The sequence below is a fragment of the Papio anubis genome, chromosome 3, assembly GCF_008728515.1.
Source record: "Papio anubis isolate 15944 chromosome 3, Panubis1.0, whole genome shotgun sequence".
Taxonomy (NCBI): Eukaryota; Metazoa; Chordata; class Mammalia; order Primates; family Cercopithecidae; genus Papio; species Papio anubis.
The window spans coordinates 64873195-64892249 of record NC_044978.1 but is presented as its reverse complement, the minus strand read 5'-3'; the positions used below and the strand labels follow the sequence as shown (position 1 = coordinate 64892249).

The 19055-nt window shown below is 33.9% G+C and overlaps 1 protein-coding gene across 2 annotated transcripts in view; it reads right to left on the bottom strand.

The window, feature by feature from the left end:
- Window positions 1–1499: 1499 nt before the first annotated feature.
- The window catches only part of ANKRD50 (ankyrin repeat domain 50), a 45460-nt gene continuing 27904 nt past the window's right edge, over window positions 1500–19055 (bottom strand). The window contains exons 3-5 of one of the 2 annotated variants that reach the window (XM_021938780.2): window positions 16045–16274; window positions 6432–9982; window positions 1500–4962 (exon numbers count right to left, since the gene is read on the bottom strand). In XM_021938780.2, the coding sequence (XP_021794472.1) occupies window positions 6435–9982; window positions 16045–16274 (3778 nt within the window). In that variant the 3' untranslated portion in view covers window positions 1500–4962; window positions 6432–6434. The remainder of the gene's footprint in view (window positions 4963–6431; window positions 9983–16044; window positions 16275–19055) is intronic. The other variant, XM_009207530.3, reaches the window with a different exon arrangement.

The window sequence follows — 19055 nt, the reverse complement described above, 5'->3', positions numbered from 1 at the left end:
TCTTGGGGGTAATGTCTGGAAGTGGCAAGGTAGGTCTCTCAGATTATAGTTATAGCCAACAACTTGATCCAGGTGATAAATAGGTTTGTTCAATTTGTAAAACTTTATAGCATAGCAACTTAGGATTTGTATGTTTTTCCTAAATATCTATGTTAGAATTCAATGTAAGTTTACAAATGAAATGGGAGTAACAGACCATTTAATTGATGCCATTAAAATGTGGCATCAATTCTATCAGGATATATACCATTATCAGTGTTCACACATCCAGACCAATAATAAGTAAAAAATATACACATACAGGGGTCTTCTAAACATTACAAATATATTCTTCTAAGAATCCAGCCCTCAAAACTTAGCTAACTTTTGCCAGTGTGGTAATAATAGTGTGAATTTAAGAGTGGAAATGTAAACATGCAGTAAATTTCAAATAATTTTATTTTAAAATTGGATAATTACAATTTTACTGTAACAGCAAGACTGGCAAGCAGAGGCTATCTCTAGGAATTAAGATTAGCTCAAATATTTGCACAATAAATGATTTTTTCCCAGAAATTCCACAACATAATCCTCAGGGTGTATCTCACCACTATTACATTCAGCCCTTCCTATCTGCGGATTCCGCATCTACAGATTCTCCCAATTGTGGATGGAAAATACAATATTGGAGAGATGCAGAATATGCAAATACAGGAGGCCAACTGTGAGACTTGAGCATACACAGATTTTAGTATCCACCTGGGTTCCTGGAACCAATCCACCCAGGATATGGTGGGATGATTGTAGTTGGAATCCTTCCAACTGCTACAGCAAAGAGGTGAAAACATTAGTCATCACCAAGTTCTCATAGTGTATTTCCTTGGACCATTAGCTAGAAAACTCCATGTAAGTTTATTTAGCTACCGGTCTGTTTTTAAATTCTTCTATGTATACCATATATTTGTGTTTAAACACATTTTGTCATATTATTTTTTAGAATAAGATTTATATTAATTCAACAAACATAAAAAAACTGCAGAACACTACAATATTCATGAAATTATTGAACAGAAGATACCTTGTTGGCCTTTTTAGAAACCTCTCTTGGAGTAATAGGATAGTCATTCATCAGTAAACATGGAGAGATTGTTTCCAGGACTCCTGTTGGATACCAAAATCCTCAGACACTCCTGTCCCTTATATGAAATGGCACAGCGTTTATATATAATCTACGCATATGCTCCTGTATGCTTTAGATCATCTCTAGATTACTTACAATACCTAACACAATGCCTACACATCACTTCATTCAGGTGGACTCAAGGTAGTATTTAGCACACAGCAAATTTGCTTTTCAGAACTTTAGAATTTTTTTTTTTTCCGAATATTTTATCTGAGATTGGTTGCATCCAGGGATGTGGAACCCACAGATTCAAAAAGCCATTTGTGTGTGTGTATACATACAGTGTGTGTATGCTGTGTTCTGGTAGGGGAAAGAGGTCATGAAGAAGTGACTCAAGTTTACTGAGTGAAGAAACACACAAATTTTATTTAGAAAATGAATGACCATGTTTGCAACAAACTCCCAAAATATCCACCATAAGATGGCCATAATATTCTGATGATCAAGGAGTACACACATACAAAATTTATTGGATTACTGAAATTCTCAGAGGCACAAAACCTGACATGGTGTGATGTAGTATATAATCAGTCGTAGGGGGCGGGGGGAAAGAACATTAAGTCCTTAAGAAGGCTTAGGAAAAGAAACACTAGATTTTTTTGTTTTTCTACCTTCCTTTGGACAGTGTTACATTTCACTTTCTTCTTTGCAAAATGGTTCCAAATTCATTTGCTCAGGATGTATTTAAGATAATAACTTAAAACAATAGTTGTTTATACTCTATGCATATCATGCATGTTCTACTGGTTCAAGGACAAAATTAAAACAAGATTTTCTCTGTAAAGCAAATATATTTATTATGCACTTTCATATACATAGGGATTTTTTTGAGTAATATCATACAAGGGATAAAATAAAACTTTTACACTGTGAAATTCAATGTACACTTTAGGCTATTTACATACCCCAAACCAAAGGAAAAATAAAAAGAAAGCATTTGTTTGCAACTACATTTGCTGAGAAGTGTAAATGGAGGACATTAAGCAAAACAAATATTTGCATAGCCAAAACAATATTGAGAAAAGTATTTACTTCTTTTTTTTAAGTATCAAACTATTTTTTGGTGAGAATTCCAGTGAGGGTGAGGGTGAAGACAAAGAACAAAAAATATTCGCTGTACTTCGCAGTACGCACTGATTTCAGGTCATTTTTCCTTCCAAAACCTTTCTTAGAAACATTCAGATTTTTATTTCATTACTGTATTTTTATCACTTTCCTTATTATAAACTCATGATATTTAGGGAATAGACACAGACGGAATGTTATAAAAATGTTATAACTACATGCCATCATAGTTGTGTAGTGGCAACAGCTGATTTATAAAATTTAAAGATTCTAATTTCAAAAATATCTATTAAGGAGTTTTATATTTGGAGGACAATTTTTACTTTTTAATAGAGCAGAAGCCATTTTCATTTATAGTATTAAATCCCCCACAGAAACAAATAAGCAAAGCAGGGCATCTCTAGCACCCATCCTATCATCCTTATCCTAACTCAAAGTCATTTATGTTCTATACTCAAACATAATTTATATAAAAACATCCCGAGGAGTACTTTTGAAAATCGTATTTTTCCAATAGGTTCTCTTCCTACCAACTGCTTCAAGTGTATATAGTATGGATATGAAAACATTTAGCTCTTTGAAAAACATAAATCCCTTATGCAATGTCATATCTTTGCCCTTTGGACACAAGGTGCAATTTTGTAAAAACAATAAAATTAAATAAATACAATTTCAATAATTCAAAGTTAATAGAAAAACTGGCAGCTTTCAGGGTTCTCTTTCTAAAGAAAAATACATGTAATAGAAATTAGAGCTTCATCCTCTACAGTAATGTAAATGTACTGTATTTATGAGTAAAGTTGGTTCTAATAATAGTATGTGTTCATATTTATTAATAGACTCATTAACACTTTTAAGGCTACTTTGCAAGAGTCCTATTAAGTGTATTTAATAAATGTCCCATAGGGACAAGAATTCAATACTTGAAACATTCACATTTGAGTTATTAATATTGCCGTGTCACCTTAATATCAATTGAACTTATCATCTTATCTCGTAGTCCTCACTATGACTCATAGACAGACAAAATGAGTTTTGCTGACTTTAAAAAATAAAAGCAAGAAAAGCCTTACAATAAGATTCAAGTGAAACATTTATCATAACACATTTCTATTTCCACGAACAATGTATCACGTGTCCTTCATATATGAAGATGACATTACTGACCTTTGTTACTAGGACATATTCTAAAGATTTTGTTCTAGAAGTAGCAATGGTTTTGTGCTGAATCTCCACATTCTCTTTCCTCATTCCTCCTTATCAACAGTACATGAAAAGAACAGAATTTCTGGGTTCTATAAGATTAACAGGCCCATTCTAAGATCAAATTCACAACCTTGGCTTCTGAACTGTTATGACTACTTTTCCAGACATATAAACGACCTATCTAAGCTATAGCTCCACTGATTTAAGAGTAAGGAGACTAAGGCTGTGGGTCACATGCTCATTTGAACCTATTTTACCTTGCTTGTCATGAATTTCTCTCTTAACCCTGGCATCCAGCCCTCCTGCATGCAAATGTACAAAGAAGAAAACAGGAAAGAGTATGAGGATAGAAAAGTGCAAATCCATCACTATTAAGTCACAATAAAAAGTACACGTGCTATGATTGACAGGTGAGCGGAGTCATCTGTGAAGGACAGCACATTTTATATTCATCAAGAATACTCATTCATCCAACCAAACCATTAAAATTAATCCAATTGATTTTGAGTGGGGCTATTTTGGTCATGCAGCAATTTACAAAATAGAAACAGCTGAGACAGAAGCCAGCAAAATTAATTTATTTAGTCAGGAGGAAGAGGTCAGTTTAGTCAATGAATTATTCAGGGATCAAAAATCTACCCTTACATAGACAGGTGCATTTCTCTGCACACACATGCGACTGAGGCATGGCTTTGTCCCTGAGAATTTTCATGCCTCAGGAATGATAGTCTGTCTTCTTAGAGGTGGAATGACAAAGTGAATGGAAGGTGAAATTGTATCCCAGTGGATGAAATCGGACTTTGTTCTGCCTACAGACTGGTTGGTTGTTTGTTCTGACATGTTTAGCCACAGATGAGAAGAATTCTACTGGGAAAATCCAGATTTAAACTACTTAAAGCAGCTCCCTAAACTACTACAAAGTATTTTTTTAATCTGCCAAGAAATCATTTTTTCTTTTCAATGTGATATTTATATAGAAACTGATTTTCATCCAATGCTGAAGGTGTAGTGAACATAGAACAGTTGCAAGATTTGTTTTATTGAGTAACATTTTTAAAGATACAAGAAACAGGCCATACACTACAATGCAATGTGACTAAAACAGTATGTTTAAGTTTCTTTTGCCACAAAAACAAAAAGAAAAAGAAAAATAAATACAAGGAACACTGCCTTTTCATATATATTTGATCATGGCACATGCACATTTTAAAATCAAATCTTAACTTAAAATACTCAATTTTTCTTTTCTGCTTTTATCAGGGAACTGCAGTATGTATCTGCATTTTAAAAAAGTGCTTATTCCTGTGTAGTGAATACAAAGCACACAAAATGAAATTTTTTAAGCACAGAGGGTTACATTGAGAAGGCAGCCTTACTATTTAGGCACATTACAGTAATTAAGGTAACTGTACTGCAGAGATCACATTCTTCATTTTTTTTTTTTTTTCCAGCAAAACAACAGGCATGTTTTCATCCAGTAGCTGAAGAACCACTCCATCACAATGTCTTCTGTTTCACAGAATAGGAAACTAATGTAAAAGTTAAAAAAAAATAATTAATTTCTACATTGTATTATAGAGCTACATATCATTTTAAAACTTTATATAATACATTTACCTCTACTTATCTTTATCTATATATTTACCATGCAAAGCGCACAGTAGACTTAACTATTATTTAACTTATAAGGCACTTTTTAAATTCCACAAAATGTTTACCTTAATTCAGGTGTTTCATTTTTAATATGTATTTATACTTTGCCTTTACAACAGATATCATGAAAGTTGAAACGATGCACCATCAGAACTAATTATTTTAAAAACAAATTGCATTTGGGGACTGAATTAACTACTTTATTCAAATTATTTTTGAATGACATTTGACTCATCACCCCTAGATTCACACTGAAGGCTGTTTATTATTAGAAGATATGGGGAATTTATCTTTAATAGTATTTCACCTATTATATTCCTAAAATATATTTACAAAGACAGAAGCAGCAAAAAGGAAAGACTATAATTTTGTTAAGAGGAAGAAAAGTCATTAAGCAAAGTGGGATAAATATAGCTGCAGTGTAAGCTAGGAAAGATCCCTAATAAAATCTTCAGATTTATCTCCAACATAGGAAATGTGCTTCTGAAAAAGCATCTAAAATATAAAACTTTCATATCTATTTTCCTACTAACGTCCCCTGTATTATTAACGAAGCATCCTTTGTCATGGGGAGGAAAAAAAATATTTTTATTTAATAAATATGACTATTTTATCTAGGTATAAAGTTCCTTAAATACCAATATTGCAAAAACATCCATTTACCATTCTTCACATCTATGCCTTAGGTGTGAAAACATTACTTGGAAGATTATCAAGAGATCATAAAAAATACCTTCTACTAAGTTTTTTACTTCTTTCTGGGTGAAAAGGAATGAAATTAATATTTACTATCTACTAAGTGCTACAGACATTGTTGTACTCAAACCAGAAAGATGAGTGTGAAACAGCCCCTCCCTCTGCCACCATCAAAATTCTTTTAAGAGGAGGAAATAACTGAATAGGAAAGACTTCTTAATCTGGGATCTATAAGTAGTATATTCATTCATTCATTCGTTTGTTCACTTATTCAACAAATTTTTACTGGGAAACTACCATAGGTCCAAGTACTATTCCAAGTACATGAAATACGGTAGTGAACAGATAAAAATCCCTAACCTCACACAGGTTGTATTTTTAGTACAGAGGAGAAAAATAAATATAATAAACAAAACATCTCAAGTATTTTAAATAGTAAGTGCTTTGGATAACATAATGCAGGAAAGGGGGAAAGGACTGCTACAGGCAGGAGAATTCTGATGTAAAGGGGTGATGAGGAAGGTCTGGCCCAGATGACATCCGAGGAGAGATTAACTGAGGGAATTGGCCTTGTGATCGGGGAAAAGAGCATTCCAAGTAGAGGGAACTATACTTTTGTTTTTTACTCTTTATGTTGACAAAATATTACCTTCTATAATGGTGTTTCCTTTTTATAGTTGAAGCTAGGGTCAGAACCTTCAATCTGAATCTTCAGAGCTTGTTTAAGGCTTAATTCTGTCTCTGAGGAAGGGTATCCCTCCAACACTTCCTGATGCCCTCTATCTTGCATTGTTCGTGGGACTGAAACCCTACCAAGAAAAACCTGGTTGCTCTGAAGATGGTAATTTGGATTTGTCATTATTCCATTTCTCTTCTTCTGTTCCCCACTTTGTTGGTGAATAAGAAACTGCTGTTGAGATCGACCAATTTCCTGCTGAGCTGACGGTATCGTAATTTTGCACTGAGATTCTGCTGGCATTTGTTTAGGTGGTGCAGCAGTCCCGGGTTTGGCTATAGGTCCTCTTTTATCAAACTGAGTCATTTCATATTCTAAAACCTTTGGCTGTGAAGAATTACTTTGTTTTGCTTTTTTCCCAGCTGATCCAGACTTGGCAGAATTTTCTGATTTCCCCCCTTTATTTGCTTTAGTTGACTTCAAACTGGGCTTTACTTGACTCCACTCAAATTCACTACTTGGTGAATTATGACTCTGTCCTAAGGACTGTGTTGTGGAAGATGGGGAAACAATTGACTGTCGACTTCTACTTCGTGGCAATGAATGCTGCTGAATTTGCTCTGTAAATGACAAGTTGTGAAAGCTATCAATTGGCACTGTTTGAGCTGTTGCTGTAGATGAAGTAGTTCTCAAAGATGAATTTTTTGAGCTTTTTAGGGAATTATTTGACAGTGATGACTTCTGCCGGTCAACTGTAGAATCTGGAGATTCTGAAGGAGAACTAAATGCATGAGCTGGCCCATTAGGTAAACCACGTAACGAAGGCTGCATATCCCCTCCACCAGTACTACCAGAGCTATTTGATTTAATTGTTAATGACTGCATTTTTGAAGACACTGACTGCAGAGGTTTTTGCTCCATTGTGTGAACAGGTGATGGGGAACAGCCATTCAAACTAGATGCACCGTATTTTTCTAATAATTTAATTATTTGAGAATGTCCATTTTTGGCTGCAACACGCATAGCAGTGCGTCCAAATTGATCAGCATGGTTTGGATCAGCACCATGCTCTAATAAGACCTGCACAACATCAATGTGCCCTTCCTGGGCTGCAATACAGAGTGCAGTTGCACCTTGGTTACATGTATGGTCAACTATAGCACCATGCTCAATTAGAAGCTGAACCACTTTTACATGGCCCTGCCAGGCTGCAGACTGCAAAGCAGAGCGCTTTTCATTGTCTGCAGCATTGACATCAGCATGGTATGCTATCAGAACCTGCACCATTTCCATATGGCCTTGCCAGCAAGAGACATGAAGTGCTGTCCTTCCTTCAGCATCACTTGCTTCTACGTTTGCACCATTTTCTAAAAAATATTCGGCCATTGTAAGTTGATTTTCTAAAGCCAAGATATAAAGTGTGGGCCTACCATCGGCATCTTTGCAGTTAACATCAGCTCCATGGCTAAAAAGCAATTCAACAATGTCCCTGTGCCCTTCTAATGCAGCAACTCGCAGTGCGTTTCTTCCATCATAACCTCTTTGATCAATGTTAGATTTGTTTTCCAATAATACTTGAACACAATCATAATGACCCTCTTGTGAAGCTAATATGAAAGGGATTCGTCCATCATTGTCAATCTCATTTGTTCTAGCACCTTGTTCAATAAGTGCTTCACATATTAATCTGTGCCCTTCGAAAGCTGCCATGTGCAAAGGTGTCCATCCAGCATCATCTCTGTGATTTTCATCTAACCCTCTATCCAGTAGAGTACGTACCACCTCAACATTTCCTTGTGCTGAAGCTATACTGAGGACTGTCCTACCTTCACTATCAATACTATCCACAGCTGCACCCCAAAACAAAAGTGTATTTACAACTGATGCATGACCCATAGAAGCTGCTGCTAAGAGGGGTGTACGACCATTGTTATCGGTGTGATCTACATCTGCTCCCCCTTCTAGAAGTAAGTCAACCACATCAACATGTCCTTCATAGGCAGCTACCAGCAGTGGAGTCATGCCATCTTTATCACAATGATCTACTTCAGCACCTCGATCGATTAAAAGGCTAACAACTGATGCGTGTCCTTTACTTGCAGGCACACAAAGTGCAGCTACAGAGAGTGCAGTCCTGCCATCAACGTCCTCATGATTTACTTCTGCTCCATGGTCCAGGAGGTGTTCCACAATCTCCCTGTGTCCCATGTATGCTGCTGCTATCAAAGCAGTTCTACCTTCATTATCAGCTTTGTTCACTTCAGCACCATGTTGTAGCAAATTCAGTACAATATCCTCATGTCCTCCCCATGCTGCTGCTCTCAAAGCTGTTCGGCTATCAGCATCTGCACAATCCACTTTTACGCCAGCATAAAGTAGTGCAGAAACTACCTCAGTATGGCCACCCCAAGCAGCAGATCTTAATGCTGTCCAACCATCTTGATCAGTATGATTAATATTTGCTCCACACCCAATCAAACAATTAACCACCTTAGTATGTCCTTGTCTAGCCGCTAGGGTGAGTGGTGTATGTCCATGAGCATCTTCTATCTCTAAATTTGCTCCCCTAGAGACAAGTAAATTGACTACATCAAGACTGCCACTATATGCGGCATTAGCCAATAATGTTCTCCCATTTGAATCACACTGATTTACTGAAGCTCCATTATCTAATAATGTCCGAATGGAATCCTCTCTTTCTAAGGCTTGTCGAACTATGCATGATGTGCGATCATCTTCACTGTTGACATGAGCCCCAGCTTTAACCAACAGCTGCAGTACTTCTTGTTCCTTGGGTATTAAAGTAGAAAGGGAATCTCTAACAGGTGTACCATTCCATATCATCCACAGAGCTAACTCTGCTGTCTCTAATTGTAAGTTTGAGTTAATTAAGTGCAAGGCAAATTCTTGTGCTTCCAGTGGTGTTAAATTCTTGGCTTGACAGGTATAACTCATGGCCAACATTCTGTGTCCTTCTGCTGCATTACATAAATACTTCTGAGTACAGTGTTTCACATCCAGAAGCCACTCTGCAAAACTATAGTGAAACAGTATTTTTGTATTTCCTAGTCCATCAACAAGAAGTTTGGAGAGGACATCTAACTTGCGTTGAAAATCTTCCAAAGTTAACGACATGTTTTTGGTCCATACTGCATGATATAATTCCGTTATGGTCAAAGGTCGGCAGGCTGCAAGAATCACATTCAAAATAGGCTGAACCTTTGCAAATTGTTTTCTTACAAAAAGTCTTTGGCATAGCCAGAGATATAAGCCATTTAGAGTTCCTGGGATGTCACGAATTTCTCTTAACATAATAAAATTTTCTACAACTCCATCTAAAACTCGTTCTAGGTAAAGAAAGCATCCGCTGCTTTTAATGTGCAGTTGATTTAACATCTCTGCAGTTTCTTTTGTTAGGTGTTGTCGCAAAGCTTCTTCTTGATCTAAACGATGAAGAATGTACTGCTGAACATCCTTGACAATATATGCCTTCCGAAGGTCATCTAAACTTATTTTTCGAAAACCTAAAGAAGAGATAAAAAAGTAGATGTCGTCAGTTGAAAAGGATTATAGAAGTTACCATATCTTCAAAGATAATGTCTTCAACATATAATAAACTAACAAATAAATCAATTAATAAATTAATACTAATAAGCAGATCAATTAATACCTATTAGTATGTAAACAGTTTTCTTTTCTTTCTGTAAAAGCACACCGATGGCAGAAAAATTTCATTTTCCTACCTACAAATCAAACTACTTATTCCTTTAGTAGCTTGGTGCCTCTCTCAACTCCATTGTAATAGATACTAATTAAGACGCAGACAGTCTTACATAACCATAAAAGTACCCAGTTAACATTATCTGAACTCCCAAGTGATTAGGAAAAAAGGTTGCAGGGGATATAACAAGTAAGGTTTCTTTTTATGAAATCTTTTCCATATAAATAATTTATATTTTCACCTATACACTTGAATGTACACTAGTCTTAATTATGTAACTCAGTATTTACATACAATTAGAATATCTAGTCATTGCCTTTAAACTACATTACTGTACATTTTATCAAATTAAAATAACTAAATCTCAGACCATCAATAAATAGCTTGAACCAATTAAGATCCAACCTTTTGGCCAAATTATGGTAAAAAAACTTCAGCACTGTAAAATAAATAATAAAACTTAAACCAACCTAAAAATATGCTAGCTATAGCTATTTTAAACTCATTTTAAATTCTTTAAAGGAAGCCATAATTTCACTGTCTAAAGGGAGATGACATTATGATGTACAGATATGAATTTATTAGATAATTGTGTATTCATCTTACAGAACAAAAAACTGCTGAGTGAATGAACTTACCAAGTCTCTAACATGACCAGATTTGCATTTTGAAGGAATATTCTAACATCTAAAGAAGAACTGGAGCAAGTCAAAACTAAAGGAAAAACCTTTTTTGAAGAGGCGGTGATAAACTCTAGATGAAAAGCACTATGAGCCTGAACACCCATGGTGTGGCAGCAGTTGTAGCAGCAGCAGCAAAAATAACATGATGGACTTGGGAATTTTTAATCAGAGCTAGATTCTATAGTATTTGGTGAATGTGGAGAATTAAAGAGAGAAGGAGGAGTTGAAGCTGACATTAACTTGCGGTTCTGCCAACAGGAGTGAAAAAGAGACCACTGAAGGACAAATAATAGGTCTGGAGAAAAAGTTGATGAATTCAATTTTGTAATACTAAGCTTTAAGTATGTAGATAAAATGGACAGTTATTGAAAAAAACAACCTACCAAGAATGAAATATGAATAACAAAGTTGTCCTAATACAGCCTTTTGTATATCGATTTATATAGCCCTAAATCTATATAAAAATAGAATCTAATTTTACATATATATGTATACATGCACAATTGATTATTAAATCCTTAACAGAAATAATTTCAGAAGATAAATTTCAATTATGAAAGTCACTCCTCACCAAAGAAGGGTTTAAAAACATACCTAGAAATTTACAGCAATCTACATTTACCAATGACGTGAGATGATTTGCCTCCAAATCTTTTTCTGTGTGTCCATTTGTTTTTGGCTTTATCAATTCACTTAAAAATTTAAGTTAGATAAGGGAAATACCTAGTACATTGCTAATAAAATAAGTTACTTAAGAAATAATATTATCTTACATTATATAGTGTTTTAAAGTTTCTGAAGTTATGTAATACTTTATATTACATTACTTATTTACATGAAAGATCATATAAAACATTATGAATAAATATCTAAAATTTAAATCTAATTAACTAAGATGTCATGATTGGAACTTGAGATTATTAAGACGGAAACTCCACAGTAACAGGAATGGTTCTACAGAAAAGAATAAAAGAGAGCAACCTTTACTGAGAGTCAACTATTTCTAACGCAGCACTTTAAGTACTCATTATATAAACTTGTCTGTTAAGCCTGTGAGATAAGTATTTCTATTTAAAAAAATGAGGAACCTAAAGCTCAGAAAGGCTAAATAAATTGCTCACAGTAACACAGCTAGAAAGTGATAAATCAGAATTTTGATTGTTTTGTTTGACTTCAAGTTTGCTCTTTTCATTAAGATAGGAACAAGAATAGAAAGCTGTGAAAGAAAACTCAAGTGTTTGATAGGGGAATAAAGAGGAGGGACTAGGGACACAGGATTAATTCTATAAGAAAGTATAGAATTTCATAAAGAAAACTTACAAAGAATTTATAATTTAGAGAATAAATCTCCCCCAATCTAAATACTTAATAATATGAAATTTAGACAGAAGAAATTATTATGTTCATTATCAATAGTTATCTGTTCATTAAAACAGGATTAAGAATATCTATTAATCAACAACTTAAATATCTTGAATTAAGGTACTGAAAATAATTACTTTTTAAAATTATAACTTCTGACTAATACACATGTAATCCTCCTATTATGAACACACACAATATATTGCCATCAAAGCACTTTTAAACATAAGATAGGGTTGAAAAATAATCAAACCTTCTAGGGGAATAAAAACATGACTTACTGAAATGATGGACCACCTACCTCCCTATTGCTTTTCTATTCTTACTTGAATAGAAGTATTTTTCTATTTCATTCTTACTTGAACTTTTCTATTCTTACTTGAAACATTTCTATTATTTTCTATTCTTGCTTCAATTATTTGTCAGGGTATGGCATCACGTAGTACTGGTGAAAACAGAGTGAAAAAGAAGATCTGTGCCAATATTTATAAATTGATGCTTACTGAAATTACTTATCATCATGAAGAACCTGTGAGGATAAGCAATATGAAAATAAAACCTAACAAGAAATTTAAGCAAATGCCAGCATATTAATATACAAATAAAATATGTAGGCATTAAATAGTCATTAAAAAGACAATATGGTGACACTGAAAGGTCTGTCAATGTTAAATTTAAAAAGCAGAAAATCAAATTGATATATAGCATGATCTCAACTAGGAAGGGAAACATATACAGAATTTAATACAATGTGTTAAGAATGCTTAATTATTATTTTACCTCTGGTGTAATATTTGTGTATGTTCTCATTTAAAATATGTTCTAAATAGAGCCTGTATTACTTTTATAATCAGATAAAATAAATACATAAATAATCTTTAAAAAATATTGGAAGGTTAATTTTTTGTGCACAAAATGTTTTGAAATAGGCTGTTATTTAAGTCCCATAACAAGGCCTAACAACTATCAGCCTATGATGATACCCTAGTTGTAGTCAAAATTCTGCTTAGTGCCAAAGTGATTTTCACTAGATTAATCTGAAGCCATTAATGAAAATGCTAATGATCAGTATGGTGAATACATCAGAAACGTTGTAAAAACTCTCTTTCCAAAGGCTTAATCCTCAGATATGAGTAGATGAAGCCAATTTAGACACAGTAAAGATCTTATGGCTATGATGATAATTTCGAATGCATACAGCTTGAAACTCATACATTTCAACTTAAAGCATAAGCAAAAACCAGAAAGATATGTGTAGGACACATAGAAGGAAAACTGGAAAATCTAAGGAGAAACTTGAATAAATGCACAGATATGCTATGTTTATGAGTAGAAAGAAAGCATATTTTAAACAGCAAATTATTTCTTATTTAAATTGCAATTTTATCAAAATCTTAATTTTTTTGGCTTATATTACTGACAGTTATAATTTAAAATATGATATTACAACCTAGAAGAATACAAGTAAAAATATATAATTTAAAATAATAATATTGGTGGCAAAGAGGGCTGGGAAGTAATTGTACAAGAAAATTACAAACATTAAGCCAATATTTTATTTGCAAAATGATGCTGACAGATAGTTTAGAAGAGCAGATGAATAGTTTAGAAATACAGTAATAGCACACAGACATATCTATATCTACACACACCCAAACTTAATGTATGATGAAAAAAATATCACCAAGTAATTGTAAAGGAAGTCAATAAATTGCTGAGAAAATTTATGGTTTTACAAATTATTTAAGTTAGAGCTTTATTTCATACCTTTTAGTAAAAAATATTCTATACGGGCAAAATCATTAAAGGTAAAGTAAGAATACAGAGTAGTAAAGGACAATACATTAGTTTACGTATAATATACTTCAAAATAATCATTACAATTTTAAAAAGCTGAAGAAAACAGTTGCAAAGAATTGAAAAAATATCAAATAAAAGCCCTGAAAATCAGTAAGAAAATAACTTTGACTTCCCAATAAAAACACAAAGGTCAGATAGTAGAACTTCATGGAAAAAAGGCAAATTGATGAAACAGGCATAAGGGAGAAAGGGTTCAACAGTAAACAAGAAGTACAAATAAAAATGATAGCGTATTTTCCACATATCACATTGACAAATTTAAAAAAGACATAATTCAATACTGGCGCAAGTAAAAAGAAACCACTCAACATTTTCAGGCAGGAATATGATGATATATATCCTTTTGGAAGGCAATTTGACAATATGTATTAATACCTTTAGCAATATCCTTATATTTTTACCTCAAAATTCCACATCTACCATGAACAGAGAAGTGGTCATGTTTATATACAGCCCAACATTTTAAATAATGAATGTTTCAAAAAAAAAGAAAATTAACTGGAGTTCAAAATATACATACTCTATAATCCAACAATTACAAGTCTATATTTATAACATAAACTTTCAGTACACGTGGACAAGAATACATGAACAAATATGTTCATGAAGCATTTTTGAAACAGCAAAAAACTGAAAATGATGTAAATGTCCATGAAAAGGATAATGGAAAAATAATAGAAGGTTTATTGATGGGAAGGAGTACTATCTACCAATTAAACCCAATGAAACGAATTTATAATGAATATGGCTCAAAAATAATGTTTGCTAAAAAAAAGAGAAATAATAATAGCAACGATATATTTCTGAAGCACTTACTATGTATTAGGCATTGTTGTAAGTGCTTCATATGTAATTTGTCATTTAACCTTACAAAAATCCTATAAGAAAAGTAATATTAAAATCCTCATTTTATAGATAACGAAACAGAGGCACAGAGAATATAAATTGTGTAAAGTCACATGGCTAGTGAGTGGTAAAAGCTAAGGTGGTGTATGCAGTGTTTCATTTATGTAAACTATAAACATACATAATATAAAATATGAGCTGAAAGCATATAAAATAAGTTAATAATACTGGTTTTCTCTAATGAGGAAAAGAAAGGAATGGTGACACAGGCCAAAAGGGGCTTCTACTTTACCCACGCCTGACATACTAAGTGCTATATAAGTGTTAGCTATTGTCATTTAAATTACTAAACTTTTACCAACTACATTTTTATCAATAACAACAAAAAAGAATGCCATATGTGGAAACCAAAAGTGCTGCCATTAGTAGCAAAGGAATTGAAGAGGGACAACCTGAAAGAAGGAATAAAGCAGATTATAGAAAATTATTTTAACAAACTAGTAAGATTTCAACATACTGTAAAATGTATAGAACTACTCAAAAGTTATATGACCAATTAACCATTAACTTAATTAATGTCTCTCCAATTACACTATATATCCTGTGACAGGTCCTTGTTTTACACTCCTTTTTTTTTCCCACAAGACAAAGAGGAGTGTGTTACATAATCTAATAGGAGTAACCACAACTTTATTATGGTAGTAAATAAAGAAAAGTAAGAAAAAGTAAGAGAAAATAAAAAAATAAAAAAAGAAACTCTGATAGTGTACTTTTATGTATTATATAGACTGTAATCTGAAACATCAGAAAAAGGTTTAAACTGATCATGATACAACAGCATAATAAACAGAGCCCCAAGATGTATAGCAGCAAATAATGGCATGAGATACTCCTAACCTTTACTAAAGAACTTAGGAAAAGAATCTTGAAAAAAAGGTAATGTTTAAATGATCTTAAAAACACGCTAAGGCTTTTTTATATAAATTTCAAAAGGCACAGTAGAGAATAGCTGATAGAAGGAGCAAATGCAACATGCAGATTTTCAACTGCATTCCTTTCCCTCTAAGAAACTAGTGCATTAATGAAAAGCATTTGAGGATGGCAGTATGCTTACCAGTAAACATTTTAGTAACAGCCTTACTCTGCTTTCGGGCAGAACAGAGAAGCAATAGCCATGGTGGAAAGAACTCATGGTGACCAGCTAAAAGTTCTGCAACAGTCCCAGATAAGCTGGTAGACGTTTGTTCACCTTCAGTAATGTTACACCCTTCATCAACAGAATCAACAAGCAGGTATAGGCTTTGCTGGGGAGGCTTCATTCCCAGTAGAGGGAGTAGAACACATCTGTAAAACACATACACATGAGCATTTTGAATGTTACGTGGCTATAAGATTTATTATTCAACCATTAGAGTATTAATTATAAATTCTTTAAGAATAAAATAAGGTATTAGAAAAAAAATATTATACAAGTTTCAATTCCTTACTTTAAGTACAATACTGGTCCCAAACAGTTTGTATTTCCAATTACAGCATTTTGAACAATAAAGAGTGTGTGTGGGTGCATGTGTGTAATTCAGCATAATTAACAAAGGCATTCAGAACTGAAGAAAACTGTATTTCAAAATTCCCTTTCTGATTCTTTTCAGTCAGTGATAAAAAGTGTGATTTCCTTATGACAAAGCTAAAATGTGTTGCAGAGTGGAAAACAAAACAAACTCTGGGGATCACCTTAATAAAAAGAAAAATATCAAGAGTTCTGTAGAATTTAGAAGTATTTTATCACCATTTTTCTCACAAAATTACTGCAATTTATACAAGGTCGTCTTTCACAAATTTTATTTTAAAAGACTACAAAGATCAACTATATTCTAGATCCCATTTGACGTATTTTCAAATTGCAAAGTAAATAACAAAGTATTATGCTTTACTCCATTAATTAATGCATTTCCTATGCGTGTAACTTATATTGTAGTTGAATATAACGTTTTCATAAATACAACAATGCTCATTCATTTTCAACAAATATTTACTTGATGTGTGCTGTGGGGTCAACAAGGTGCTGAGCAGATACAACAGTGAAGAGGAAATAATCCATCCAGTTATGCACACCAGAAACTTACAAATAATGTTTTCTAAAACTGTTTTCTTAGTCTTTCAATGTAATAGCCACCAATATCTAATTTATCACCATGTAAGAATCAATATTTCTTTTAAAAAAAATCTCAAATATCCAGTATCATCATCACTGTAGGCCAAACTACCTCAATTCTTCATCTCTTTTACCTGGGCTACCCTAACAATCTACATGCCTCCAATAGCTCCCCTCTTGTGAGTTTCTACTGCAGCCAGGGTCACTTCAAATGTTATTCCAGCCAGACTAGCCTTCTTTCAATGACTTCATGAGACACGATCACACGTGGGCCTTTTCATTTGCAGTTTCCTCTGCCTGACATGCACTTCCTGTCTCTCTTCATATAGTTTATCTTCAATTTTGAAAGTAACCTTCTCAAGGTCAAATCCCTATTACATGCTTTCATAATGTCAAATACAGTTCTTTTCCACTCCACTATCAAATTTTCAATTTTATATTTAATTATTTAATGTCTTTTTTTTATTTCTCTTTAGCTGTAAGCATCAAGAGAAGAGAGACTAAATTGGTTTTGCTCATCAGTGTAGCCCCACAACCTAGCATAGTGCCCACAGTAGAACCTACAGACTTGACATTGTTGCAAGCTAGAATGGAAAATCAATGAACTGCAATGCAGTGGTCTCAGTGCTAAGAGAAAAAGCAGCAAAACTGCTAACAAGATAAGAAGAAATGACTAACTGAAGTGCATTAGGTAGGGAAGGAAGAGAATGTCAGAATAATATTCATATATTAGGTGCTCAAGATGAACTAAGTTTTGAGGAACCAATCACACTGATACAGGAGGGTAAAGGGAAGGTGGGGTAATCCTGGCAAGGAACGTGCTGAGTTTGGGAAAACTTACTCTATTGTATCTTACACATATATTTTGTCCATTATGAGCACAAAGATGGCTGATGAAAAATCAGTAACCTAGTCATATAGTACAATACATATAGAGCACAATATACTAGAATAATGTACATAATAAGTACCACTTCAGATATAGCACACAGGAAGCCATCTTAAGTTACTTTTGATAGGGAAAGTGTGGAGGACAGGTCGGGGAAATTGGGAATTGAGGTTAGTAAGGTAATGAGCCAGGAGTTGTTTAGTCAGGAGAAACAGCTGGAGGACACAGGAAAGAAAATCTAGTTGAGGCAACAGCACATGCAAAGGCTTAAAGAAGAGAAAAACCAGTGAAGTATGGAAGAAAGAATTATGAGAATCATGAAAATGAGTAATGCTGGGTATTATAAATTGTGGGCTTTGCCCTAAGGGTATTAAGGAGCCACTGAAATATTTTAAGCAGAAAATTGGTAAGTTTATATTGGAGTTTAGAAAGACAACTCTGGTGTATGTGAAGGAAAATTTGATGTAGGTAAGTCCAGAAGGAAAGAGTGACATATGAGGCCAATGCTTAGAACTTAGAAAAAAAAATCTCCATCCAGAACTACCACTATCACCAAGGCCATCACTGCCAACTTAAATTCAGTGCTCTATATGCTTTAAGTACTTCACACATCCATTAACTCATCTGATTCTCACATTAATTATTTAAGGTAGGTACTATTATAATACTCATTTCCAGGAGAGGTAATCAAGCCACAAGAGGATCAGTCACTTGTTACTTTATAAGTGGTAAGAAAGGGATTCAAGTCCAAGGTCTGGTTCCAAAACCTATGACCATCCATCCTGGTTTGCCTGGGACATTCCCAGTTTCAAGCACTATCTCAGGACCCAGCCCTGCCTCTTCCCAATCTTCTCCCCTAGTCCTGGGCACATCATAGTGGGGGTCACCCTAGTCTCCACTCTTACCCACCATGGTCCACTGACTAGCCATAACCAACGGTGAGAAAGTAAATTATTCATTAGTAGAAGTGGGGATAGCAAAAAGTAGACAGATTTGAAAGAAATTTGGTGAGTAATATTAGTAGGATTTAGTGATTATCTCCTTTCTTTCGCCTATTCCAGGATATCTGCTCTTCTTTACCTAG